This window comes from Gymnodraco acuticeps, unplaced genomic scaffold (assembly GCF_902827175.1).
Source record: "Gymnodraco acuticeps unplaced genomic scaffold, fGymAcu1.1, whole genome shotgun sequence".
Lineage (NCBI taxonomy): Eukaryota > Metazoa > Chordata > Actinopteri > Perciformes > Bathydraconidae > Gymnodraco > Gymnodraco acuticeps.
In genome coordinates this window covers 4,621,791-4,644,995 of record NW_022992351.1, presented here as the reverse complement: position 1 = coordinate 4,644,995, position 23,205 = coordinate 4,621,791, and the positions used below count along the sequence as shown (strand labels likewise).

General features: G+C 40.7%; 1 protein-coding gene across 18 annotated transcripts in view; it reads right to left on the bottom strand.

Moving 5' to 3' along the window:
• The window catches only part of kif1b (kinesin family member 1B), a 59,497-nt gene extending 37,009 nt beyond the window's left edge, over window positions 1–22,488 (bottom strand). For 7 of the 18 annotated variants that reach the window (XM_034209058.1, XM_034209069.1, XM_034209059.1 and 4 more), the window contains exons 1-13: window positions 22,181–22,478; window positions 20,856–21,009; window positions 5,022–5,098; window positions 4,690–4,869; window positions 4,101–4,169; window positions 3,544–3,722; window positions 2,778–2,889; window positions 2,160–2,237; window positions 2,001–2,066; window positions 1,804–1,821; window positions 1,350–1,425; window positions 740–818; window positions 501–643 (exon numbers count right to left, since the gene is read on the bottom strand). In XM_034209058.1, coding sequence (XP_034064949.1) covers window positions 501–643; window positions 740–818; window positions 1,350–1,425; window positions 1,804–1,821; window positions 2,001–2,066; window positions 2,160–2,237; window positions 2,778–2,889; window positions 3,544–3,722; window positions 4,101–4,169; window positions 4,690–4,869; window positions 5,022–5,098; window positions 20,856–20,961 — 1,183 coding nt within the window. In that variant the 5' untranslated portion in view covers window positions 20,962–21,009; window positions 22,181–22,478. Of the gene's footprint in view, window positions 1–500; window positions 644–739; window positions 819–1,349; window positions 1,426–1,803; window positions 1,822–2,000; window positions 2,067–2,159; window positions 2,238–2,777; window positions 2,890–3,543; window positions 3,723–4,100; window positions 4,170–4,689; window positions 4,870–5,021; window positions 5,099–20,855; window positions 21,010–22,180 lie in introns of all 18 variants that reach the window. The other 11 variants (XM_034209061.1, XM_034209063.1, XM_034209066.1 and 8 more) reach the window with 7 other exon arrangements.
• Between the last annotated feature and the right edge of the window lie 717 nt (window positions 22,489–23,205).

The following is a 23,205-nucleotide window of genomic DNA, read 5'->3' as shown; positions in this document are numbered from 1 at the left end:
TGAGCTGAATGCGAAGGCACTTGTTAAGTGCCATGTCATTAGGCATGATCTAGGCAGGTATTAGCAAGTAGGCAGGTTATTAATCAGCCCACATATTAGAAGTTATTAATGGGTGTATTATGGCTCTAATTTACTAGGCTATGAGCCCTTACTCTTGTGTATAGCAAATGGAGTGTGATAGTTTAATGCAGCTTTAAACTACCATTCGTGTCAGTCGCAATTAGCCAAATATGACCATTTATATTTTTGGTCAAATTATTTGTAATATACTATGCAACCTTAGAATGTGTTCTATTATGCATGTTATAAATAGTACAACATATACTCTATAAGGAGGTATTTGACAACAAGTACGTTTAGTAATTGAGGCATGACAACAGACACAGCGATGAAAACAAAGTTAGATGACAGTGAAGTAGAAAGAAGATGTTGCCAGAGTGTGGTAGACCCGGAGAGTAGACGCTGTCTGGCTCTAGAAGCTTTGGCCGCATTAAACTCACTGTCTAGGATGTCCCCTAGGCCCTGAGCACGGAGCAGCTCCTTCAGTCGAGACACTTCGTCCTTGAGGTCGCGCACCAGCCTGTTGTTGGGATCCTCATTGATGACAGCATTACATTTGATGTTCTTAGCTCGGTCGGCATAGCTAAGAATTGTAAAAGAAACAAACTGTATTTGTAGTAAAGGATTAAATCCAAACAAATAAAATGAACTACAATCATTTTGTAATTGGAAACCTTACCGGAGCGTGCTGAGAGTTTCATCGTAGTTGATATCTGCAGGACTGAGGGCAGCTACCATGGCCGTTCTTGAGTTTCCACCTGATAACAAAAACAAGTCAAACGTAAATGAAGTGATAAATGTAGGTAAGATGACATTTTCTCACTGTGTGAGGACCAAAACAAGATAGATTGTCGTTGGGATCCTCATTGATGACAGCATTGCATAGGAAGTATTGCAACATGATTTCCACTGCACTGTAAAGTAGAAATGCTCAGAATAGAAGAAGCACTGCTCTAGCAAAAATAAATGCTGAATACTTACTCCCTAAATAAAAGACTGCAGTCTAATTAGACTAAAATGCAAAGTACTGTATGTGTCATGTGTGCTGAGATTGAAGATACACTGAGTGAAGGAGATGGCTGTGCTGTCTAGTTAGGTTGAAATACAGTCTGCTGACAGTGTTCTTCTTAAATTGGTAGAGAGTAATGTACACTAGCTCCAGTCTGGGACAGGATACAGATGGTAAAATGTGTCTTGCTGTCCAGGAATAAAAAATGTGCTTCACAGTTTACAAACTCCATCATACTCCATTTGTAAAGGATGTTATTAGGTGATATTAATATGCATACCAAGGTTCTCCCTCAGCAGCCATGTCAAAACAGAGTCTCTGTACGGGATGAAGTCAGTCTTCTTCTTCTTCTTGCTCTGCAGTGAACAAATATTAAGTTGGTAGGCAGAAAGAAAACGTATAACTTATGTAAGACTTACGACGAAAATGATGGACGGCAGTTAAGACTGAACACTATTATGTTGCAACATAATAAACATCTCATATGTGATGGAAAAGAGGTTGGGTAAAATGAGTAGATGCCTGATTTGATTAACTTTTGCTCTGGTGAAAGAAAGGCTTGTGGATTTATCACTGCGATGCGCCTTAAAGAAAAGCACTTCCTAAAACACTTAATAAAATGGTTTTGACAGAACACTGTGCCGCAACTTCAGCATTGCACATTGCACAAGGCTGTCAAATCTGCCTCATTGGGAGGATTCAGAGGTTACTGGTTAAGCTGTCGAACGGTTTACCTTGCTGGTAGAGTGATCCTTTGTGAGCAAGCATTACAAGGGCAGGAGGAGAGAAAACAGAAGGGCAGACATTACAGCATGCCAGGCTCGTACATTAAGTCCTTAAGAAGACAGGGTCGAGTTGTAGAGGGAAGGCTGAAAGTAGGAAAAAGGTAAGAAAAGACAGAAATGAACAGAAACAGGCATACAACACTCACCACTTCAGCCAGGGCGGAGATAACCTTTCCTAACGTGGTGAGGGATTTGTTGATGTTGGCTCCCTCCTGCAATCACAGATTTAAAAATATGATTTAACAACCATCAGTGAAATACTAGCCAACAGTTTGCTAAATGTTTTCTGATGATGGGAGTCTTACCTTTAGCCTGGTACCTGTAGCTCCAGTGGAATCTGCTCGTTCACTTCCTGCCAAGTCTACCAGACTGATTTTACTGACCTGAAAAGGAAGTAGATACATTTTAGATGAATCAAGCTCATGAATAATTGACATTGGAATTATGACTAAGTGTGAGAGGATGAGAATATTATATCAAAAACTGAAAGGACTGACTTCCAATTACAAAGTGTATATATGTTCAAAAAAGGTTCAAATAGTAAAAAGAAAAAGGAAACTAAAGTATATACTATTCTAAACATTTAGACATAACTGTTACGTGAGATGCAGCAAGGAAGTTAAATCTGATGGAGTGGCTAAACACAATGGGCATTGTGTTAACAATAACACACTGGTCTTTGTCTCTGCTGCAGTCAGAGGAAATGCCAGGAGTCAAATCTAAAATGGCGATCAAGAGGACCATAGGAGACATCTTAGACTAAATCAAACCAAATAACAGGGCTGCAGGTAAAAAAACGTTCTAAAGGAATGCACTCCCAACAGCACAGGATAAAAGTCAGTTATAGTTTACAAACATGGTAAAGCGACAACAGTTAATGATATTATTTTAAATCAGAAAATGTCGTTCCAGTCTCTTCTGACCTTCTCTGTGGAGAGATCTGATTTGCTGTCGTGTTTCTTCTGTGTGAAGACGATGGTGAAAACAGCGTGGGACCGGCTGCTGGTCTCATTCATGTTGGTGGCAGCCACGGTTCTGTAGGTTAGCACACAGGCCATAGTTAGGAAATAATGGGTGCAACACATTTTTCTGAGCATTTAAGTAGGAATTATTCAATGATAATAATGCTAAATTCATGGACTTGATAGCTTTATTAATAGAGCTATCATTACAGGGTTTTACGCATATTAGGGGGAATTGAGTCCTAGGGATTACTTTGTATGGCGGAGGTGGATAATACTATATGGACACCAAACTGAAATTCACAAGGCGCATTGAGAGGGACAGGCACAGGGGAGATACAGGCTTTTCATGCCATGTTCCAGAAATAAGCTGCCTGAGTCAGCACAGGAAGATTAAGGGAGAGTTCACTCCTCCCCACAGGAGCTCTCGTAACACACACTAAAACATCACATGCACTCATTTAAATGAGAAACACTCACTAGCTCTATGTAGAATCTCAGCCATCCAGGTCAAGCTATACTCCCAAATATAACTAGCTGTTCTTTGATCAACACTGACACTATAAAAATCTATGTGATTCATTTCCTGCTTTTAAATGTTGTTATCTTGCCAAAAAATGTCCACCTTATTAAACTCATCCTTCTGAGCATGTAGGTAATCACCTCTTCACCACTATAACCCCCCCCCCCCTTCTTCCCATGATGATAGCATGATCCCGGGGCTCACCTGGCCTTGTTGCCTGCATCCATGAGGTCAGCGATGTCTGTGTAGGAGGTGACAGCTAGCTTGGAGAGGTCCTCCACATAGGGACCCAGTAAAGGGTGCTCTCGCACTCGTAAATTCCCCTTGTTCTTGGGGTTAAGCAAATCTCGCACCCGCTCACAGTAGATCTCCATGTAACTGACCTATACAATATTGCAAAAGTAACAGATTATGAGTTCATGTGCCACTGAAATGACATAAAGCAGTAATATGAAGCTCAATATAATCTATTATACTGCAGTAAAAAATATATCTATGTTCGTGCCGGCCTCACAGTAATTGATTTCTTTGATTATAATTATTCTACATCAGAATTAGTTACTTTTTTGAGACTTACAACCTTCAATTGTTTTCCAGTTTGAATAAAAACTGATGATCTGAAGGAATGTGCCGAGGTAACCCGGCGTTTTTCAATATGTGATTAATGTCTGACTTCAACCCGATATATTGTTATGAGAAGGCTAGGAATGAGGCGGGGCTAAAAGCACGGATCACAGATGTCAAAGCAGTCCGAGGCTCACCTCTACTGAGTAGGCGAGCTCCTCTTTGTTGTCCTCATCATTGATTTTAAAGAATAGATCTTCACAAAGCTGAGGGGCAGAGAAAGAAGATCTTTAGTGCAAATTAACAGGATGTGGGGAGGTGAAAGGAAGGAGAGATCAGTACACCAACAGATACAAACAAACAACTTATTTGGATTTATAGCAGATCATTTAGCAATTAAACATCACACAATCCCATATAGAGAGCCTCAGCAGATAAAACACTGAAAGGGTTCCAATGCTAAATACAGAGCAAAGCACTGCACACGGCTCTAAATATGGTGGTAGCTGAGCTGGCGGCTAGCAGCGAAAAACAGTGCAGAGACAAAGAGCTATGTCTTTACAAGAAATGTAAAGGTGAAGCTGCAGAAACATTTCGGAGGTGGATCAATTTGGTTTAACATTTTGACAGGAAGTAACGGTAAAATTACAAAAAGTGACCAAAAACTAGATTTAGAGGTTGTGTTACACTATTCCGTGATCAAGGAGAGGTTAATGAGAAGTAAAACACAGTGCGCAAAGTCTCTTAATATCTGCTATGTATTGTATGATGTATTGTAGAACAAACCATGGGAATGATTCCTTCCTGCCCCTCGTCCTGCCGGCCCATCATGGTGTAGGATTTGCCCGATCCTGTCTGGCCATAAGCGAAGATGCAGACGTTGTAGCCCTCAAACGCGTGGGCCAGCATTTCTTTGCCAATATCATTGAACACACGGTTCTGTGATGCAAAGCTGGGGTCTTCCGGCTGTGGGAAAGACGGATAAAGGGCTTAAATGTATAGAATTTCAATACGCAATATGTTGTGTTCCAAACTGACAACATATCAATAAGGTTTGTTTTTCTTTTTTCTTGTTGTTGTTGTTTATTTGTCTGGACTAAGGAACAAAGAAAACTTACCGTAGTGTGCGACCAGTATGAGTAATCAAAACTGAAGGTCTTTGCCGGTTCCTTTGGCTGTTTGGGGTTGAGAATAGCTGTGGGGGGAGAACACAATTAGTAAGGTGGTCCATAACATCTGGTTTTAATGTCAATATGGAAAAAACAACTAATCCCATGTGCTTATCTTAAGTTCTAATGAAGTTAATTTATATATCACATGTCACGTTTGAATTACTCAATTAGGATTTTGATGCAATCCCTTCGACAACGATATAGTATTTAACAAAAGTTGCTTCCGTGTAGTAATGTTTTCATTTGAAATATGGCAGGGACAGTTCAACCAAATAGTCTTTGAAACACGAGGTACCTGGCCTTGTGATTGACTGCACAGTTTTTATTTATTTTGTTGTGTTGTTCTGGAACATTCAGTTGCTATTGCCAGCAAACTCGCTTTGTCTCACCCTTGGAATAGTTGAGTCAACTTAAAATTCAAACATCTAATCAAACTCCCATTGCTCATTTAAATTGATTATTAGGGTATTTATTCTGTTAATTAAAAAAACAAAAAAATTACATTTCAGTTTAAATGGACCTTGATTAAATAGTATTTATTGTTATCCTGGTTGGCAAATAGTGGGTCTTCAAAGATACTGTTCAGATCAGATGTTCACATCACTAACCATTATATATTCTACACAGAAAGTCATGAGCCACTGGCCTTTTTGAGAACTGCAACTGTTGTGTCAACCTTTCCAAACACGCCATCTTTAACCAGTGTGTGAAGACAAATGCATAGTTTAAAGAATAAAAACATGTAGCCTAGTGTCATTATACCACCATCAGCTGTTCTATCTGCTAAAGGCATGATGACTGACACTGAATGTCTGCACTACCCCCAGCTGGTCCCTATGGCCACACACACATTTCTTAATGAACAAGAATCTACAGCCATGCCTGGCATGTCATCCCTCTCAACCTCGCTTGCTGTTACCCCTGGGAGTAGTGTTCAAACCTGATACACTCTGCACTGAATATGTACAGGAGGGGATTAAGGCAATTACTGAAGGATATTTTAAGATACCCATACCAAAGTTTTTCAAAATGCTTGTATTGACTGTAGCTGCCTTGCATCAAAGGGCCAGGGCAGAGAGTTCATTCAGGCTGTACAGACACATGCATACCTCCAGCTACAGTAAAGAGGGGGGAGGTGAACAGAAAGGAGTAATATAGAGGATAGTAAAAAAATATGTATTTGGGTCTGATGGGTGTGCTCGAGGGCCTAGCAACACTCCAAACAGAGCAACAATAGAAACCAGAGTTTGTAAAAAGAAAAGACGATTGAAACTATGCATTTATAGTGCATTTTGTCTATTGTCAACCAACCCTCCAATGTGGGCCAGAATGGAGTAATTGTCTTTGTTTAATGCAAATGCAGTTCTTTGCTAATGGGCAAATAAAAGCCAGGTCTGGCTCCTCGATATGAGTGTGCTTGAGAGGCTTTAGCATCAAGATGTCCTAGGCTGAGTGCCTTATGTGTTCAGAGGATTTCAGCTAACTTATCAATAATGCAGGAGATGTGGAGAGACAGGGGTTGCATATCACCCTCCACAGGTCACATGCTGTTAGAAAAAGCACAGCGTGTCCTCAGAAACCAGAACACTAACTGCTTCATGCTAAATATGTGATGATTGTAGAGAAGCCATTGCCCTAAAATAGGGTAGCTACAACCTAGCACAGGTAAAAACAATGAATGACTTTGTACCCCCTACAATCTTCACACAGGTTAAGGTGTGGGGCCACAGCGGCCATATTGGGCACTGGAAGAGGATACAGCAAGACAGGTGGCTATATAAAGCCCATTTTCACCTTTGACTGGCCTCCAAATGTGAAATTGGAACCAGGGAATGAAGTAACGAAGGCAGGATTTAAGTTACCAGTGCGCCACTTTTACTTTCCTGGAACAATCTATTCTACATTGGCTATTAAAGAAGAGGTCATCTAGTTTGGAGTCATTCAGTGTCAGTCAAATTCACTGTTAAGGAGGAAACTTAGCAGTAAAAACAGAAAGATGGTGAGTGCCGTGTGGGAAAAAAGACAGTGGGATGCCAATGACAGGCCAGTGGACTGACATTGAGTAACTGGCTTTACTGGGAATCCGCTGTTTAAAAGAAATAACAAAGCAAAAAAAATAAATGAAAGCTTTGTTCCCTGGTTCAGACATAGTCTCTCATCAGAGAACTTGGTGGATGTAGTGGTTTAAGAATGTACCTAAACGCACAGTTAAGCTACATGATCGCAGCTAGTGGGAGACTACTCGTCTAGGTGAATAATGCTTACGATGTGGCATGAATATCTACTTCAATTGCCCACTCCATTGCTCTCAGAACAGATAGATGCCTCACCCAAGTGGTCCTGTCAGTGCGTCATTAGAGTGTGTCTCTCATGTAAGATGCTAGAAATGTGTATTAAAAAGAAAGGATGCAGTAAGGGATGTGGCTAGCAAAGGTCCATGTGTGCAGTAGCGCTGCAAGTTGCAACTAACAATTATTTTTTACTTTCAGTTAATCAGGCAACTGTTTTCTAGATTCATATGTTGTTCTAGATAATATCAGAGAATAGTTCAAAGAATTTCATCGCAGTTTCAGTCAAAGGTGATTCTTTTAAAAGGTCTTGTTTTGCAAGTCCAAAGCCTAGCGGCCCGTCCACACGGCGGCGTGCGTTGAAGCGTCAACGCTTCTTCCCATTCACTTTGAATGGGGTGACGTCACGCTTTGCCGAACTGCATTGTGGTTCCTTCGCTTTGCTCGCTTCAAAAGTTGAGAAAAGTTCAACTTTTGAAGCTTCGACGGAAGCGTCAGCCAATCAAATCATATGCCAGTACAAGCTCTAGCCAATCAAACCGCGTGCTTGTGTGTCCGGGGCGGGAGATTCATGTGATTGGTTGTTGGTCGAGTTTCAGACACGCCCACCGGCAAGCTTCAACGCACGTCGCCGTGTGGACGCTGCGTAAAACCCCAAAACTAAACAGTTATAGCAGCAGAAAATCTCTTTGAGAGTCTAAAAACTCATTTATTTTGCACATTTTGCATGAAAACTTACTCCAATTAAGAAAATGGTGTGGACCGAGGAAGAATGAGGTGAATTTAAGTGCAGCCAACAGGATTCCTCCTACAGGTATGTATGTGAAAACTAAAGAGTTACATGGACTCTAGTTTTATTGAAGATTGCATCTACTGTTGAATAGCAGGACCGAATCCAGAAAAGATTACCCTATGGGGACATTAAAAGTCTATCTCATCTCTATCAATATCTTCCAGCATGATTCACCTAATTTATCTCGAATATATATCAGTCACTTTGCTCCCTTTACACTCCTGCACATCACACTTAAAGCAGAATGTATGTGAGCACTGATGCATAGATAGTATAATAGTCACACGTTAACATGTCAATGAAGAATACCTCTGTGTTCCAAATAGTATATATTCCCACCACATACCGGACTTAAAATGGCAGACTCACTCTGATGCCTATTGAACGTCATCACTCCGTCTTTCTCAACCATGGCAACAGGTATAGGACCATAATCTGGTTGCCATAACAACCGCAACTTGGCACAGAAGGGGAGGATGCAGCACAGTGCGCTCTCGCCTTGAGCATCCTCTATTATGACTCTGTAGATACTACATAGAATTATTAAAATGCACTTTTAAAAACGCACTGTAAATGTTGATGACAACTATTTATAAATCTGATTTTCTAATTCTTTAAAAACCCGAAAATATGCAAAAGTGATCTGTTACTCAAGTAATAAGATGATCATACCAGACGCCCTAAGCAATACCAGAAACAATTTTTAGTGCAATAAAACCTTTTGAAGACTTCAAAAATTGAATATTTAAAACATTGTAGTGAAGAAAAAAAGACAAATATTTTATCATTAAAAAAAAGTATTACTATTGGTGACACAGCATTGATTTGCTGCATACCAGGTAACACTAAGACAAGGTCTGCAAGCATGAATTCTACACTATCAGTAAAAGAGCAACATAAAGGATTGTTGTATCACTACCCTGTCATCATGAGGCCATCACATAAACTAAACATCCATTGCACAAAAGGATGACATGCAAATCAGCTTGGCAACGACAATGTAGGAGAATCTCTGTATCTCTAAAGTTCAGACATTCAGTCACAACCCCATGTGCAGTGAACAGACACGAGCTGCTGGGTGGTATAACAGTATCCAAAATGCCACTGCTTTGCATTTTCAGTTCCTGTTCCGCAGAATATAGCACTGACATGATGCTGGCACTCCACGGGAGCTTTCTATTTCAAGGCGGGTTGGGGCACCAGTTAACTAAAGAACATCACTCAGCTGGTTGTAGCCGGCAGACATTTTGTAATCCAGCGTTCGACATGGGGTCTATAATCCAGCTAGGGAAGCAACGATACCCCTCAGTAATTAGGTTGTTAGGAGGTCTCTGAGTACCAGATGGGGACTAGGACAAGCAGGGTCTAAAATGGCCGAACACATGAGCATCTCCTTTCCAGTAACCCTCTAAGGAGCTGCTAGCTGTTAGTGCAAGCTGATCGATGCAGGAAAGGGAAAGGGCATTAAATGAATGCACATGCAAAATATAAAAGAAAACAAATGGCTGGGTTAAGAGCCAGGCATTCAGAGGAATACTTTCTGTGCAGAACACCATGTGTGCTTCTTTCAGCTAGACTGAGGAATTGTAATAGCATCCCTGGGGTATGTGTGCATATGAGCAGCAGTGTGATGTAACGGTTAACTTCTATAAATATTATTTCATTCAGTTAATTCACATCATTTAATCCTACAGACAGCATTTCCCGACTAAACAATAGCCTTTGTCCCATCAGCAGAACCTACAACCCTTACCGTATGCACGGAATAATGGGACCATTTTTTTCTGTGTTGATTACATTTGGCATAGCAAGCCTAAAGGCAATAAAAGAACCACCAAAGTAAAAACACATTTAAATTCAGTGGCAAGTGGTTACCGTGAATGCCATATAACATGTATAAAAAAGACCAAATACAAATCTTTTTTTTAAAAAAACGAATTTAATACGAGATGTTTGGAATTTTTTGTTTAGGTCAGGCATGTTGCTTCGGTTGATGTAAACAGCAAGAGTCACCGAGTTAGCTGTGGGTTTCAACTTAAGCCCCCGACCCCCTTTTTTTGTCTTTCCTACAACTTATTTGTTTTAATATTTCACAAATTAACACCTTTTAAAGAATGCCGAATCAACAATTGGTTGTTCCTTTTCCTAATGCACCCAAGGTACAGAAGGCTATTACTGGATTAATTTGATACTAAAATATTATGATTCTTAGGCACCTTCTGGACAATAAGAACTTAATTTACATCATAATGGCTAGCCACCTAATCTTTAATGTGCCAATATCCTATCACTACGTCAAGAAAAATACATTATTGTACGGCTCTAATGCTGCTGTAGTCTCATTTTAAAAGGCACGCCCGGTTACAGTATGTGCATGAGTGGTGAAGAAAAGCATCTGTTGACATGAGCTGATGGTTTCCACAGTGCAACAGTTACGCTAATATGGTTGTTCAATCTCAAATAGGGAGCATTAAGATTAGTTCCGAGGACGTGGCCACAGAAGAGCTCTGGGTGTTGTATCCAGTGAGTGTCTCTGGAAGAGAGTGTGTGATGGCTCAGTTGCCAGGGCAGCAGCACAGGTGACAGAGTTGTCACTGGACTCGGCTCAAAGATGAGGGCTAAAAGTAGCGTCGGAGCACAGCTGAGCTTGCTGCAGCCACAACACAGGACGTACACCATCTCCAAAACAGAAACAAACATGTGGTATCTTCATTACTGCTTTGGACACATTGCACTTTGACGTCTGGTCAGGGAGATACCTTGTGGCCTTTAATTAAAATCTCTCTGTACAAGATTTCAATACTGCCCCTTCGTTGAGCCCTCCGGTCAGAAAAAGACCTGGGACTTCCTGGGTAGGCATATGAGTTTGTCCAAACCAGGAGTTATGACCTTCCACGGGAGAATCACCATCGTCAACTCAGACAAACAAGCTACAACAAACTTCCTGTTAGACCATGCCTTGTCATTTCATTAATTGAACCGCTACATCAAAGTAATACGTGTTCAAGTACAGGAAGGCACAGACTTCCTACTAACGAATCCTCTGTTTCTACTCAGAAGACTACTGCTCACGTCATTTGTCTCTTCCTACTAGGAGAGAGGGGAGGGGGGGGGGGGAAGGCACAGGAAGACACCAGAACAATGCACTGAAAGCAGGGTATTGCAATTGACAACAGAGTCTGCAAAACACGTTAGGTAATCTGTTATGACAAGGCTTTATGTGGGCCTTTTCAAACGCCCCCCCCCCCCCTCCCCATGTGATATATAGAATAAAGAAACGTTCAATATTTCTGATGGAATGTGACTAAATGCAGACACTGCAAATCAAGGGAATTGGATAGTATGGAAACAATATTAATTTAACAAAAAAATACACATTAGAGATATTTGAACTGTAACTGTTTACGAGCACTCAAGAAAACCATTTGATGAAATCTTATTTGGCCAGGAAATACAAATATGTGTTCACACTGTAATAAGTACACTTTTACCTGCAGCTGGCAGCCCATTTATTTGTTCTTTAATAGCATTTGGAATGACAGTAACAATTGTGGGAGGGCATGATTTTTCTTATCATGCACATATCATTTACAAGATTTCTCTCCAATTCACACCCAAATAAATAAAAGACAGGTTTCTTGCTTTTTCATTTAGGAAATAAAAAAATTCTCAGAATACTGAATTTCATAGTGCTATTAAACAAACAAATGAGTTTGATCTCTTAAGTTTTTAATTGTTTTACTTTTGAAAAACTCAAAAAGTAATACATTAAAGCAGCGTTAGGTGGGGTTGCCTGTCTAGCTGGAAAGCAGTGGGAAAGGGCGCAGTCCTGGCCTCTGCGCCAGCTGTTCCAGCTCTGAATACTGTCTATTTATACAGCAGCAGATGGCAGCTAGTGCTTCGCATGCCGACAGACCGTCAGTGACAGGAAGGAATGGACAGATTTCAGCCGGCCAACCTTTCTGCCGAACTCTTGGCCAAACCATACATTGGTCCCTATGCACAGACACTGACAATGCGCTTGATGTGAGCAGCTCACGCAGACGCACTGAGTTTAGGATAACAGAGACTAAAGAGAAGCTTCTAGAAGCCACCAGACAGAGAAAACATGCCAAGCCAGCAGGACTCCATTCAGAAGCTAAACAAACACAGAACTACAACAAAGAGATAGGGGTATCAGACAGCCTCTCAGGTGATGACATGGGGCATACATAACTGGCATGAAGTCAGAGCTGAAATAACAATACATATCTAAAGGACATGCCAATTGCTACCAAGTTTAATGGCTGGTTTGTCTGGACACATCCCCCAACGTGTTCAAAGAACATATTTGTTGTTTGCACCTCAATGGTAACATTAACAAAATGATACAGGATACTGAGTCAGGAGTTCAGCTGTTTTCAGAGCTCGAGCGGCAACGCTTCTCATGGATCAAGTCCAAAGAGGATATTCTCCTCTTTGCAGGTGCTGCCTCGAAAGATCAAGGGACTTTCCAGACACATCCTGTGTCATGGAAAGCTAGTAATACTTCCCCAGCTTGAGACGTGTCTGCTATTTAACAGTTTGAAAATAGCACTTCATCTATTGACCATTCAAACTTGCCTATCAACCTTTTCACAATTACACATGAAGAAACAAAACTGCTTTTGTATTTATAATAAAGCAATCTTTCCATAGCTATATCATATCAATGTTAAACTTCTCTGCAAAGAGAGATGCTGATTCCAACAATCTATGAGTTTAAAATGAGTGCCTTGCTTTGAAAATATTGACTGTAATTATTCAATTCATAGAGAAGTAAAAGGCATAACAAGAAATACACCAAGGAAACTTTACTTGCATTAAAATGTTAATCTGTACATTTAGAAAAGTTGCATTTTTATTGTGTCAGATGTGTCTCTAAACAACATACAGACAGACCATCATATGATCCAGGCATTGTGTTGAAACCGTGCCGGCGAGGCTGTTCAGACAAGGGAAATACAGAGGCCCTTACATTCACTGCTTACAACAGGCACCCATTTTACAGAGCAGTGACCTGGATTCCCTCAACTAGCCTCCACTCAGACACTGAAGTCCCGCTTTAAATGCTCTCTGGCTTTATATAAGCTCCATGACATCATGACACAAGGATCTGTGAACATCTCGGATAGTTTATGTTCAAAGCCCATCTTTAAATTTAAAACAAAAATATATATATAGAAGAAGAGGCACCACTTGTTTGACATTATCTGTGAAGCTAGAAAACACGAGTGTGGCCTCAAGCAAACGTCAGATGACTAACACCATTTATCCAGCAGTTTCCTTGTGGAGGATGTTAATGATGCGTGGAACCGTGGTTCTGCGTGTGACGCGTATGTATTAATGTGTGTATACTCTGAATTAGCTTCATTGTATTCAAACACAACATAAGACAGCTCCATATTGGAGCAGCAGAGGATTCCAGAGTCCCGTCTTATTCATTAAAGTTTGAAAATTAATATACTGCCAACCCCTCTGATTTCTTACTCATGAATAATACAAAGTGAACATCATGCCCACCACTAAGCTACCCGTGCCCGGACTGCAAAGCTCTCCAGTTTGCCTCTGAATTCAGCCCTCAGACTGTGGGAGGAAAACAAACAATATAGTCTGGAAAGAGCGGTTTCAGTCAGGGCACAAAAACTAAACTGCATTCACTCTCTCGAATGTGGGAAAGTCCAGCCATTACACCCAACTTGGGCAATGAACCAAAGTCGGTTAAGAGGAGCAAGACAGGAGTAACAAAACTTTAATGCACCATCCCCTGAATGCATCACCAAGAATAAATGAAGATAGATATGCGAGCACAATCTGATTTTCATAACGTCATCAGTATAGGTCAGATTCAGAGTGGTTGAAAAGATCCTCCTCTAAAAAGGAAACCAGGCATTATACAGCAACCTTATCTATCATGTGACTAGGGCAGGTATTCCTTTCAACTTGTGGCTCAACTACAGTCTTTATAATCTGCTGCACATGCCCAAAAAAGCCAAATGGGCACACTAATACGCACATTCCTAATACAATAGGAAAACATCAGCTGGTGATATTTTGTTCAAACAGGCAATTTCTTTATCCATTACACTAATGTGGTTCTATTGTTAAACTGAGAGACCTTTTAGGATCTGGCTGAATTGTATTTCAGAAGCCTAATTCAGCAGTACATGGTTCCACTTTGTCATGTGAGCGAGCGCGGGTGGTTGGTCTTTTATTTCTGGTAATATTACTAACATTAATGGATTTGTGTGGTCTGGATCCCAGCTGCCAATTGAAGCAGAGCCCCCTGGGAACACCTCATTTGAGCATCAATATACTCTACAATATTATATCATATGTTTCTGAAAGGTTCTATGCTAACAAGTTATTTAATTGAATAACGGTTCTGAAAACAAGAAATCAAAAGTAACTCTGCTATTGAGACTTGCATTGATGTCTTGTCAAATGCATTTTCTTTGAGACATTTCCTGAAACAACATCATACATTTAGAAACCTTCTGATGCCAGTGATAGATGTCTTTTATATAATAAAAAACCAAGAGGACATTGGTTGCAGTAGGCATTAACTGCAAGACAATGACAACACATGAACTGAAGTCATAGCTTTGCCTTTTCTTAAATGTTGGTCCAATTGCATGAATGCCATTAATCCCCCTACACCAATGTGAAGGAAATCATCTCTAGCTGGGCGACTGTATTTGATGCTGCCACACGCTGTCCTACACGTGAACAGTGCTCGTGCACAACTTTGCTGCTGTGGCTGCGTTTACATCACCCCTCCCCCTCAAGTCAGCCCGATGCCACCCTCCCCTCTGATATCCCACATTTTCTGCAAAAGGCTCCATTATTTTATCACAGACTACCATGGAGAGTGGGTTACAATAAAATGAGGTGAGGAAAAACTGAAAACAACCTCACATTCATCTGTAGCTTGTATGCTACGCGGAATCCTCTTTTAAGAAAACAATTGAGTCACAGATCTGACATAAGATAACTTTATTCTACATTAAGCATTGACACTGATACAAATATTGAACGTTTATACTTAGAACTAAGACAACCTGTTGCATCAGTTTATTGTTAGATAAAGAAAGGCTTCTATAAACAACTTATATATTTATGTGGCAGCAAAGTCAACTTAAAGGTGGGGTATGTCATTTATTTCAGAAACACTTTTTGTTATATTCCATGGAATGCTCTTAACATCCCGATAGCAATGAATATATTAAGTGCTTTGACAATAAATACATTAAACAATGTCATCTGTGGAAGCCGTAGCGCTGTAAAAAGCACGACCAATCATCTGAGCCGGCCCGGCTAAAATAACTGGATGGCCTACCTGCCTGTCAGCCTTCCATCTGTGCACAAACTTATCTCATGCCCTCATTGGTCATGTGCCGTTCGTGTGTGTTGGAGGAGGGGCTCTGTAAGGAAGGGGCAGATTTTTTCCGGCTGTGTATTTTCAAATTCTAGCGCACTCGAGCTGGTTTCTCCAAAATGACCTACCCCACCTTTAATTTTATCATGTCGATCGAGCAAGAATATTATCCAAGGGTAGTAAGTGAATATACCTCAAGATTATTTTAAGATACTGCTAAAACATTTATTCTTTCAATGATCAAATGGTTTATTATTTGCTGAAGGGGGTAAGAGATATTTCTTCACTAAAACTATACTTTTGGTTCAACAATTTTGGGGCCATAGAGATCTCCAGCAGTGGAGGCACGAACCACCTCACTCATGAGGTCATGGGTTTTTCATTGGTTTTCATGACGTACTGTTTGTCGTCACTAATAATACCTTTGTTTAAAAACATCTGTAGCTGATTCCTCCAGCCCTTAGATGGTAACAGGAGAACAATGCCAACACATTCAGCAGTTACAAAGACTCATTGTGACTGTACAGCTTTCTACCACCGTTTGATATTCGCAGAGGTTTGATACCGTCACAAAAGTATGTTTCTATCGATTTTGAGGTCCTAATTTAACGTTATTAAAATGTCTTTAAAAAAGGTGTTAACAAAGAAGAGCTTTTGCCATTTAAGTTGCAGAGTAGAAACCACAAGTGGCTTGGTCAGCAAAAACCACAATTTTGAAATAGGCATTTATCACTTTATCGTTCACATTAAGAACATTCCAACCTACAGACTATCCCTATTAGGCAATGCCACATTGTGGTTTCGTATTCCCTTTAAAACACTTCATGAAAAAGGATTAATTGCCAATGGGAATGCTAACAGGGCTTTGTGAAACATTTTAATAGGCAATAAATAGTATTAATACAATTTGAATTCATGCATTTATGGCTTACTAAACTGAATTTACTTGAAGAGAATTTCACCAAAACCAACCATCAATATGAATCAGCATGTCTCAATTTTGTTGAAGAAATAAACTCTATTAACAAAATAAAAATCATAGACAACCTGATATTCCTACCAGATCCACATATTTACCTTTACCTATGGCAGTCAACACGAGCCCAAACCAAACAACTATCATTAACTGTCAAACCTCGGCATCATTCACATCTTGACAGACGGCGACCCAATCACAGTAGCTGCCCTGTGGCAGCACCAGGTTAGAAATGGACAGGCAGAAAGACATGACTCAAAGTAAACATAAGCACATGATGTTATGAAAAGAATGTAAATGGAGGAAGTAAAAAGCTTTTATTCATTCATTCAGTCATTCATTCATTCAAGATGCGGTTTTGCAGCAGAAAATAAACATTGCTGTTGCCTTGACTACAGAGTGAAGAAGATGACCACAGAGGATATGAAAGCGATATGAGATGTGAAAGTGCTGTATGACTCATAAGATTATTGTCTGTTCTTCATTATCATTTGAAAAAGTGACACAGAGGTCCCACCTGCTCTCAATATCAATAAGGTTAAAGTCCAAATCATTTCAAGTGTGTAACAAAGTGCAACATGTTAGTTATTTTCTGTTTCCGTTACAGGTAAGTGTACAACAAACTGGCTTAGCTGCCTGCAAGCCATGCACTTGCGCCTCTGGCCTGAAATTCCTCAGGCACAGCATGAGCAGATCACGACACGGACATCTGCCTGTCCTCCCTCCTCATTACGGTCAGTCTGGAATGTGAAAGTGCTGCATGTGTGCAAATGCGTGTTGCTCACAAACTATCTCAGCATGAGGCGATGAGGAATGTAACACCCTGAGTTGGTGTGCGTTGCTTGTGTACACCTACAAGGGTCACTGGGATTACAGCAGCAGGGCGTGGCGACCTGAGGCAAGACTGCAGATTACTGTCTCTAATCAGGTCAATCGTCCCTGTCTGCAAAGTGTTCAGCGGCAGGATAGATGATCATCCCTCAACCAGACCCCCATGATCCCCACTTGTCCTGTTAGCTCTCTGCTAGCGGTTTATTCAAACAATATGGGCTCATTGTCGGTTCTGCTGAGGTGATAGCCTCCTCTTTGCTGTAACTGACACTATAGGTGAGCCGATTCCTCCCTGTAGGGTTTTTGTAAGGTCACCGTCCACTTAGCTCAAACTGACGACACTCAGCAAAATTCTATCTGAAAGGTGAGTGTTTAATTGACAAAGTGACCTTTTGTTTGTTCTAGCATTAGTTTACGCTTAGCTTAGGGGGATAACATCGTGCACCATTCAACCAGTTCTGGAAAACATGGGTATAGGCTGGGTTGGTATCTATTAATAAAGCATTTATCTCCCATACTGTAAATACAACTGATAATGTGGATGATAATGCATCTGAACGCAGGTTTGTTCCAATAAAGTCAATGTAGTGGTCTAACATATCAGGGGATCTGCTTCTCTTCGCACTGTACGAGACCTATTGCCCATCTTTGGCCAGCCATACATTCATGCTGCTCATTGGCTGAGGGGCAACACAACACATTGGTTACATAACACTGACCGAAGGCAGGCTTCGGGTGTCCTGCCGTTATTCAACATTCGGAGCACCAACAGTAACTAACGCAACAGCCCATCACGTCACCCATTTATAATTACATTAGCTCTGGTATGTTTAGGAGCTTCTAGTGAAAGAGGCCTTTACTTGTTTCCAGCCTGCCTGCAGAGGCCTTGGACACATTTCCTGCACACTGGATAATCAATTTGCAGCCCCTCTACCTGCACACTATCCCAGACGACCCTCCGTGCATGGTGAAAAGACATCCTGCCATTGCCCCCAGGCCCTCTCTTTCTCTGTGCCTCTGTTGACACACACGCACCAACATTTGCCCTTGAGTGAGTCGCAACAATAAGGGGTGTGTCATGGCCTCATACACACATCTGCAAACAACTGCAGGCTGACCAAGCAACTCCATAACACATCCCAGCTCTCAGTCTCATTCAGATTTTAGCCAATCAGAGGGCATAAAATAATAAAAACCATCACAGGTCATGTATACACTGTGTTGTGCTAAAACAATGGCACCATTGATTCAGATTAAAGCAGCATAATATATAAAACATTGAAATTAAAAGAATGAATTTTAGCTGAGCAAAGAGAAAGTTCATGACAAAAATTCTCCTTTCATTGGAGAGTATTTGATACTTAAAATATGTTTTTTGTTGAGTACAAAAAAACGTGTTGATAAGTTATACAGCTCTGGACAAATAAAGAGACCACTCCAAATGTGTCTTAAATCTCAATCTCTGCATGTACGCCAGCCATTCCATTCCAGTGTCTGTTGAATTCCAACACAGAGAAATGTTGTCAGTAGTTTATAGAGTAAAATAAAAAGATTTCCTTTTAATCAAACACATAGCTATAAATAGTCAAACCAGAGAAACTGATAATGCTGCAGTGGTCTCTTAAATGTTTCCAGAGCTGTATATACACTGCCTTATATGGGGCAAAAGTCCATCTGTTTTGACAACCAGTAATAAAGGAAAACACAAACTTGCCAAAGTCAAAGAAACATACTCATGCACAATTATTGAGAAATGTTGTTCAAATTAAACCACGACGTAATCTAGCCATAAAAAGTCATAACGGGTGTGCCAACAAATTAACACATTATAGAAACATTGAGCCCCTTCCAAACAAACTACTGATGCATAGTTTATAATAAGAAATGTACGTTGGCTTTGGTGGACTCTGATATATACAAAAATGCAGAATCACAACTACAGAAAGGTCACATTTTCTCACTTCGTATCACAAAGTCTCATCTGCATGTATGAACATGAGCATGTTGGAGCCACAAGGTACCATTCAACCTCTCAGTATCTCAATAGGACAGCCTTCTCAGCATACCATCTGCAATGAAGTCCTGGTGAAGGGAGAGTATGGCCGCCTGCCAGCCTCCCTTTCTGCTCTGCAATCTGCCCATGTGATAGAGGTAGAGTAAGCAGTGCTGCAACCTCTTCCTCTCCCTCACTCACACACACGCTAAGCCTGAAAAAGCTGCATATTCTACTGCAGTTCTGCTCAAAACCACGAGTCACCCTTCAGCACTTCCTAGTGACTTTGGCATAATGAAAACCCAAGGATATGGAGCAAAAGTACTGGGGATTTGACACAAAGCTTCTCTTTGGTACAGTTTGAGAGATAAAGGGCATGTGAGCCATAGCTAGTAGGGACACTTGATCTTATGGAAGATTCATAAAGGCTTAGTCTAATGAGCCCGGTAAGACTGACAGACAAAAGTCGAGGCAAATAAGAGAGCTGGAAGAACAGGTTTCTGCTGTCACATGCTATCTAGTTACTGGTTTTAAAATGTTTCCATGCTACTGTCGGGGAGATTGTACTCATCTGTCAGCTGGAATTGGAAATACAGCACAACCATGAGCAAGGAGGCAGCTAGCACTTACACAGTACATGATGACTCACAGTCACAAGTAGGCAGGTTGATCACAAGACTACAACCCACATTCAAGTCTTCTCTTTCTGCACTGCAAGTACACATTAATACATACAATTGGATTTGAGTGTATATTTGATTCGAGTACATCTATCTTTCTATTCACGAATGACTGACGCATTAAGCCTCGATTTAAAAATAACGCTTTAGAAACAAATCTGGTCGATTTATGACTCATCCATCTTATTTACTGATTGCAATAATGTATTGTCAAGGTGACACAAATATACGACAAAACATATGAGAAGTTGAGTCATATTTTCCTTAATTTCAGCAGGCCAATAAATGTAACCCCGCCATTTGTTTTTGTGTGAAATGTACAGCAAAATAAAAAGCTACACACAACATAAATAATAATTATGGCCATAACACTTGACACAACTCTACAAGTACTTTACAGCCACTTGTATACACTGACTGGGAGATAAGACAATCATAAACTACAAAGTAACAGACAAATCCATTCTAAAACATGAACTGTGGGATAAAGCCTTGATGAATTGAAGGTATTAGTGGGACAGGCTGGGAGGCGACCCCTGGGTCTCTCAGTATTGAGCAACTCAGCGTTTCTCACACTGAGACTCCTAAGGCATGCAGCCCCCTTCAGAGGAGGAGGAATTTCCCTCAGTAGGCCTTTTATTCCCTTTCAGGCTGTTTGTCCCCAACCGTCCACTATTCAGTTTGCTCATTCTCCTGTCCCCTGCTAAGAGGCCTGAAGGAAGACCACGTGGGTGCATGTGTGGTATACCAAACGACCCTCAGCAGACAGGCCTGCATACATTCAAGACATATTGTTTGGTTGTGTGCACGCCAGTAGACTTACTTGTAGTGTTGCCTTGCATGTGAATGATGCATTTGGAGTCCTTGCCCGTCTCCCTGGAGTTGAAGGGCCGAACTCGAACCGCAACTTTTACAGATGCCCCCGACATCTTTGTGGTTTAGAAACGACCACAAGTAAGATTCCTTTGATATCCCTCCTGAAATAAAGACAGAAAAGAGATGTTTGCATCCAATTTACAAAGAGAATATCTGGTTTTTAATAAACGAAGCAAGACTGTGTTTAAGGAAAGATACACTGAGAAAATGCAATACCCATTATCACATGATGTATATCAAACACAATGAAAGTCCACCCCCTGCACATTTCTATTCATAACAGCATACAACAAATATGGCCGCTCCAAACCACTGAAGGGCTTTAATATGTTGTAAACAGCAGCAAATTATACATTTAACATCTAAAATAAGGATATAGGGCAATGCATTTGATATATATTCCAAAGCATATGCAAAATACGGTTATTGACAAATACAAGATATGAATAATGCATGTGATAATTGATATGCATACACATAATGTTTTTTTTTTTTAAAGACAACTTTCCAATGGGTTGACAGTCTACTGAAGCCTTACATCCCGTGGCCAGTGGCTACATTTGCCAATGTTTTTTTCATGTCCTTGCAGTCAGCCATACTTGCTAAAAAAGCATACGCCCATGAAATTCTATCTACCCTATTTTGTGTGAGCTACAGTCGGGCAGTGAGCCGGGCCTGCCTGCTCCATCCAACTGGGTTCATTGTGTGCAGGCAAACCGCTTACATTTCCTCCTTTTTCTAATGAAATTCACCGATGTTAGGAAGAAGTATAGGCTAATCCACGGCGGCTGTATGTTGTGGAATAGTGCAGGGAGGAGTTGCATTCTTATTTAAGCAGCACAGACTCGACACAATGTTCATGTTTGACGATGTTAACAGTGGGTGCAATGCTTTAAACGGCAACTATTATGTATATTTAACTGCAAGCTGGGGTTGAAACATGAAATGTTAATGACTTTGCGCTCTGTTTATGGCCGAGACAGAAGTAACCTCCGGTGTCTGTACGAAGGATATAAGTATCCAACCAAAGGCAAATACTATGATCGTAAATAAGTAATAGTATACGATTTGCAAATTATGTATGAATGTAAAACGTTTATCGAAACCAGGACTATGAAGCTATCGGTGCAAATACACTAACGTGACAGTAACGTTAGCTAAAACTGCTCACCAGCCACCGACAACTGCACAAATAATATTGTTATAACAACCTCATGCACTACAAACGTTACAAAATATAAATACATATATTAATCCATCGTTTTGACTCACGTTTGAAGACTTCACCAAGATAACACCACAGGACAGCGGCGAGAACTAACGCTAGCTAGCGGGCGTTTCAAGCTGTGTTGTTTTCTATCAAAATCCGCAAGCGCGAAAACTGTTGTAAAGTCCACTCAGGTGGAAATCACCCATTATAGCGGTATCCTCCGCCGGATGGACTGCTGCCGGCGACCCCTTGACGAGTTTATTTTCCAGTAGAGATGGGAAGGCGGACGTCTGATCTGCACACAGGCGAAAAGAAGAATTGATGGATTGCCTTGATTTACTGGAGAGATTACGTCAACTCCCTCTCGGCCACGCTGACTGACAGCCGAACAGGCCAATGAACGAAGAGACAGTGGTGACTATATCGTAGAGCCAATGACGAGCCTCGGAATCGGAAAGGGAGTGGGCGGGGTTTCTTCTTTTTTTCCTGTCGTGACGCCACACTGCAGGATTTCTGCCCACCGCTCCCCGCACCGCTGTCACCGCAACACCGGGGTCACCGCGAAGAGCGCCGTCTAGCGAGCATGGAGCATCTCATTGCTTAGATAAATAAATGGTTTTGCCAATTCATTAACATCTATCTACCTATTCTACATTTTAACATATATATTTGACCACTTAAGTGCCAGTGCCACACATGCTTTCATAGTTAGGCTACTAAATATAAAAATACAAAGAACAAACCTATTTTTCTGCTCCGTTTTCTGTTGGACGCAATTCATTTAATTTAGGTAATACATTTTTTTGCAGTAAGGTTGTTCATGTTGTGCAACAAATACAAAAGCCTTGCTCCTGTTTTCCCTTAAACACAATGTTTAAACCTTTCCAATCAAATACATTGGGATAGTTGCCACGTTTGATTCATTACTTTATAACAATTACAGTAGAAGAATGACTAAGCTTGTGCATTTGGGAAACCACATTAGCAAAAGCAGCTTTTGTGCTGCCAGGAATTGCAATGCATTGTTTTTTTATGTTATACAAAATAATCTTTAACAGGAGAATTGTAAATTAACCATCTAATCTTA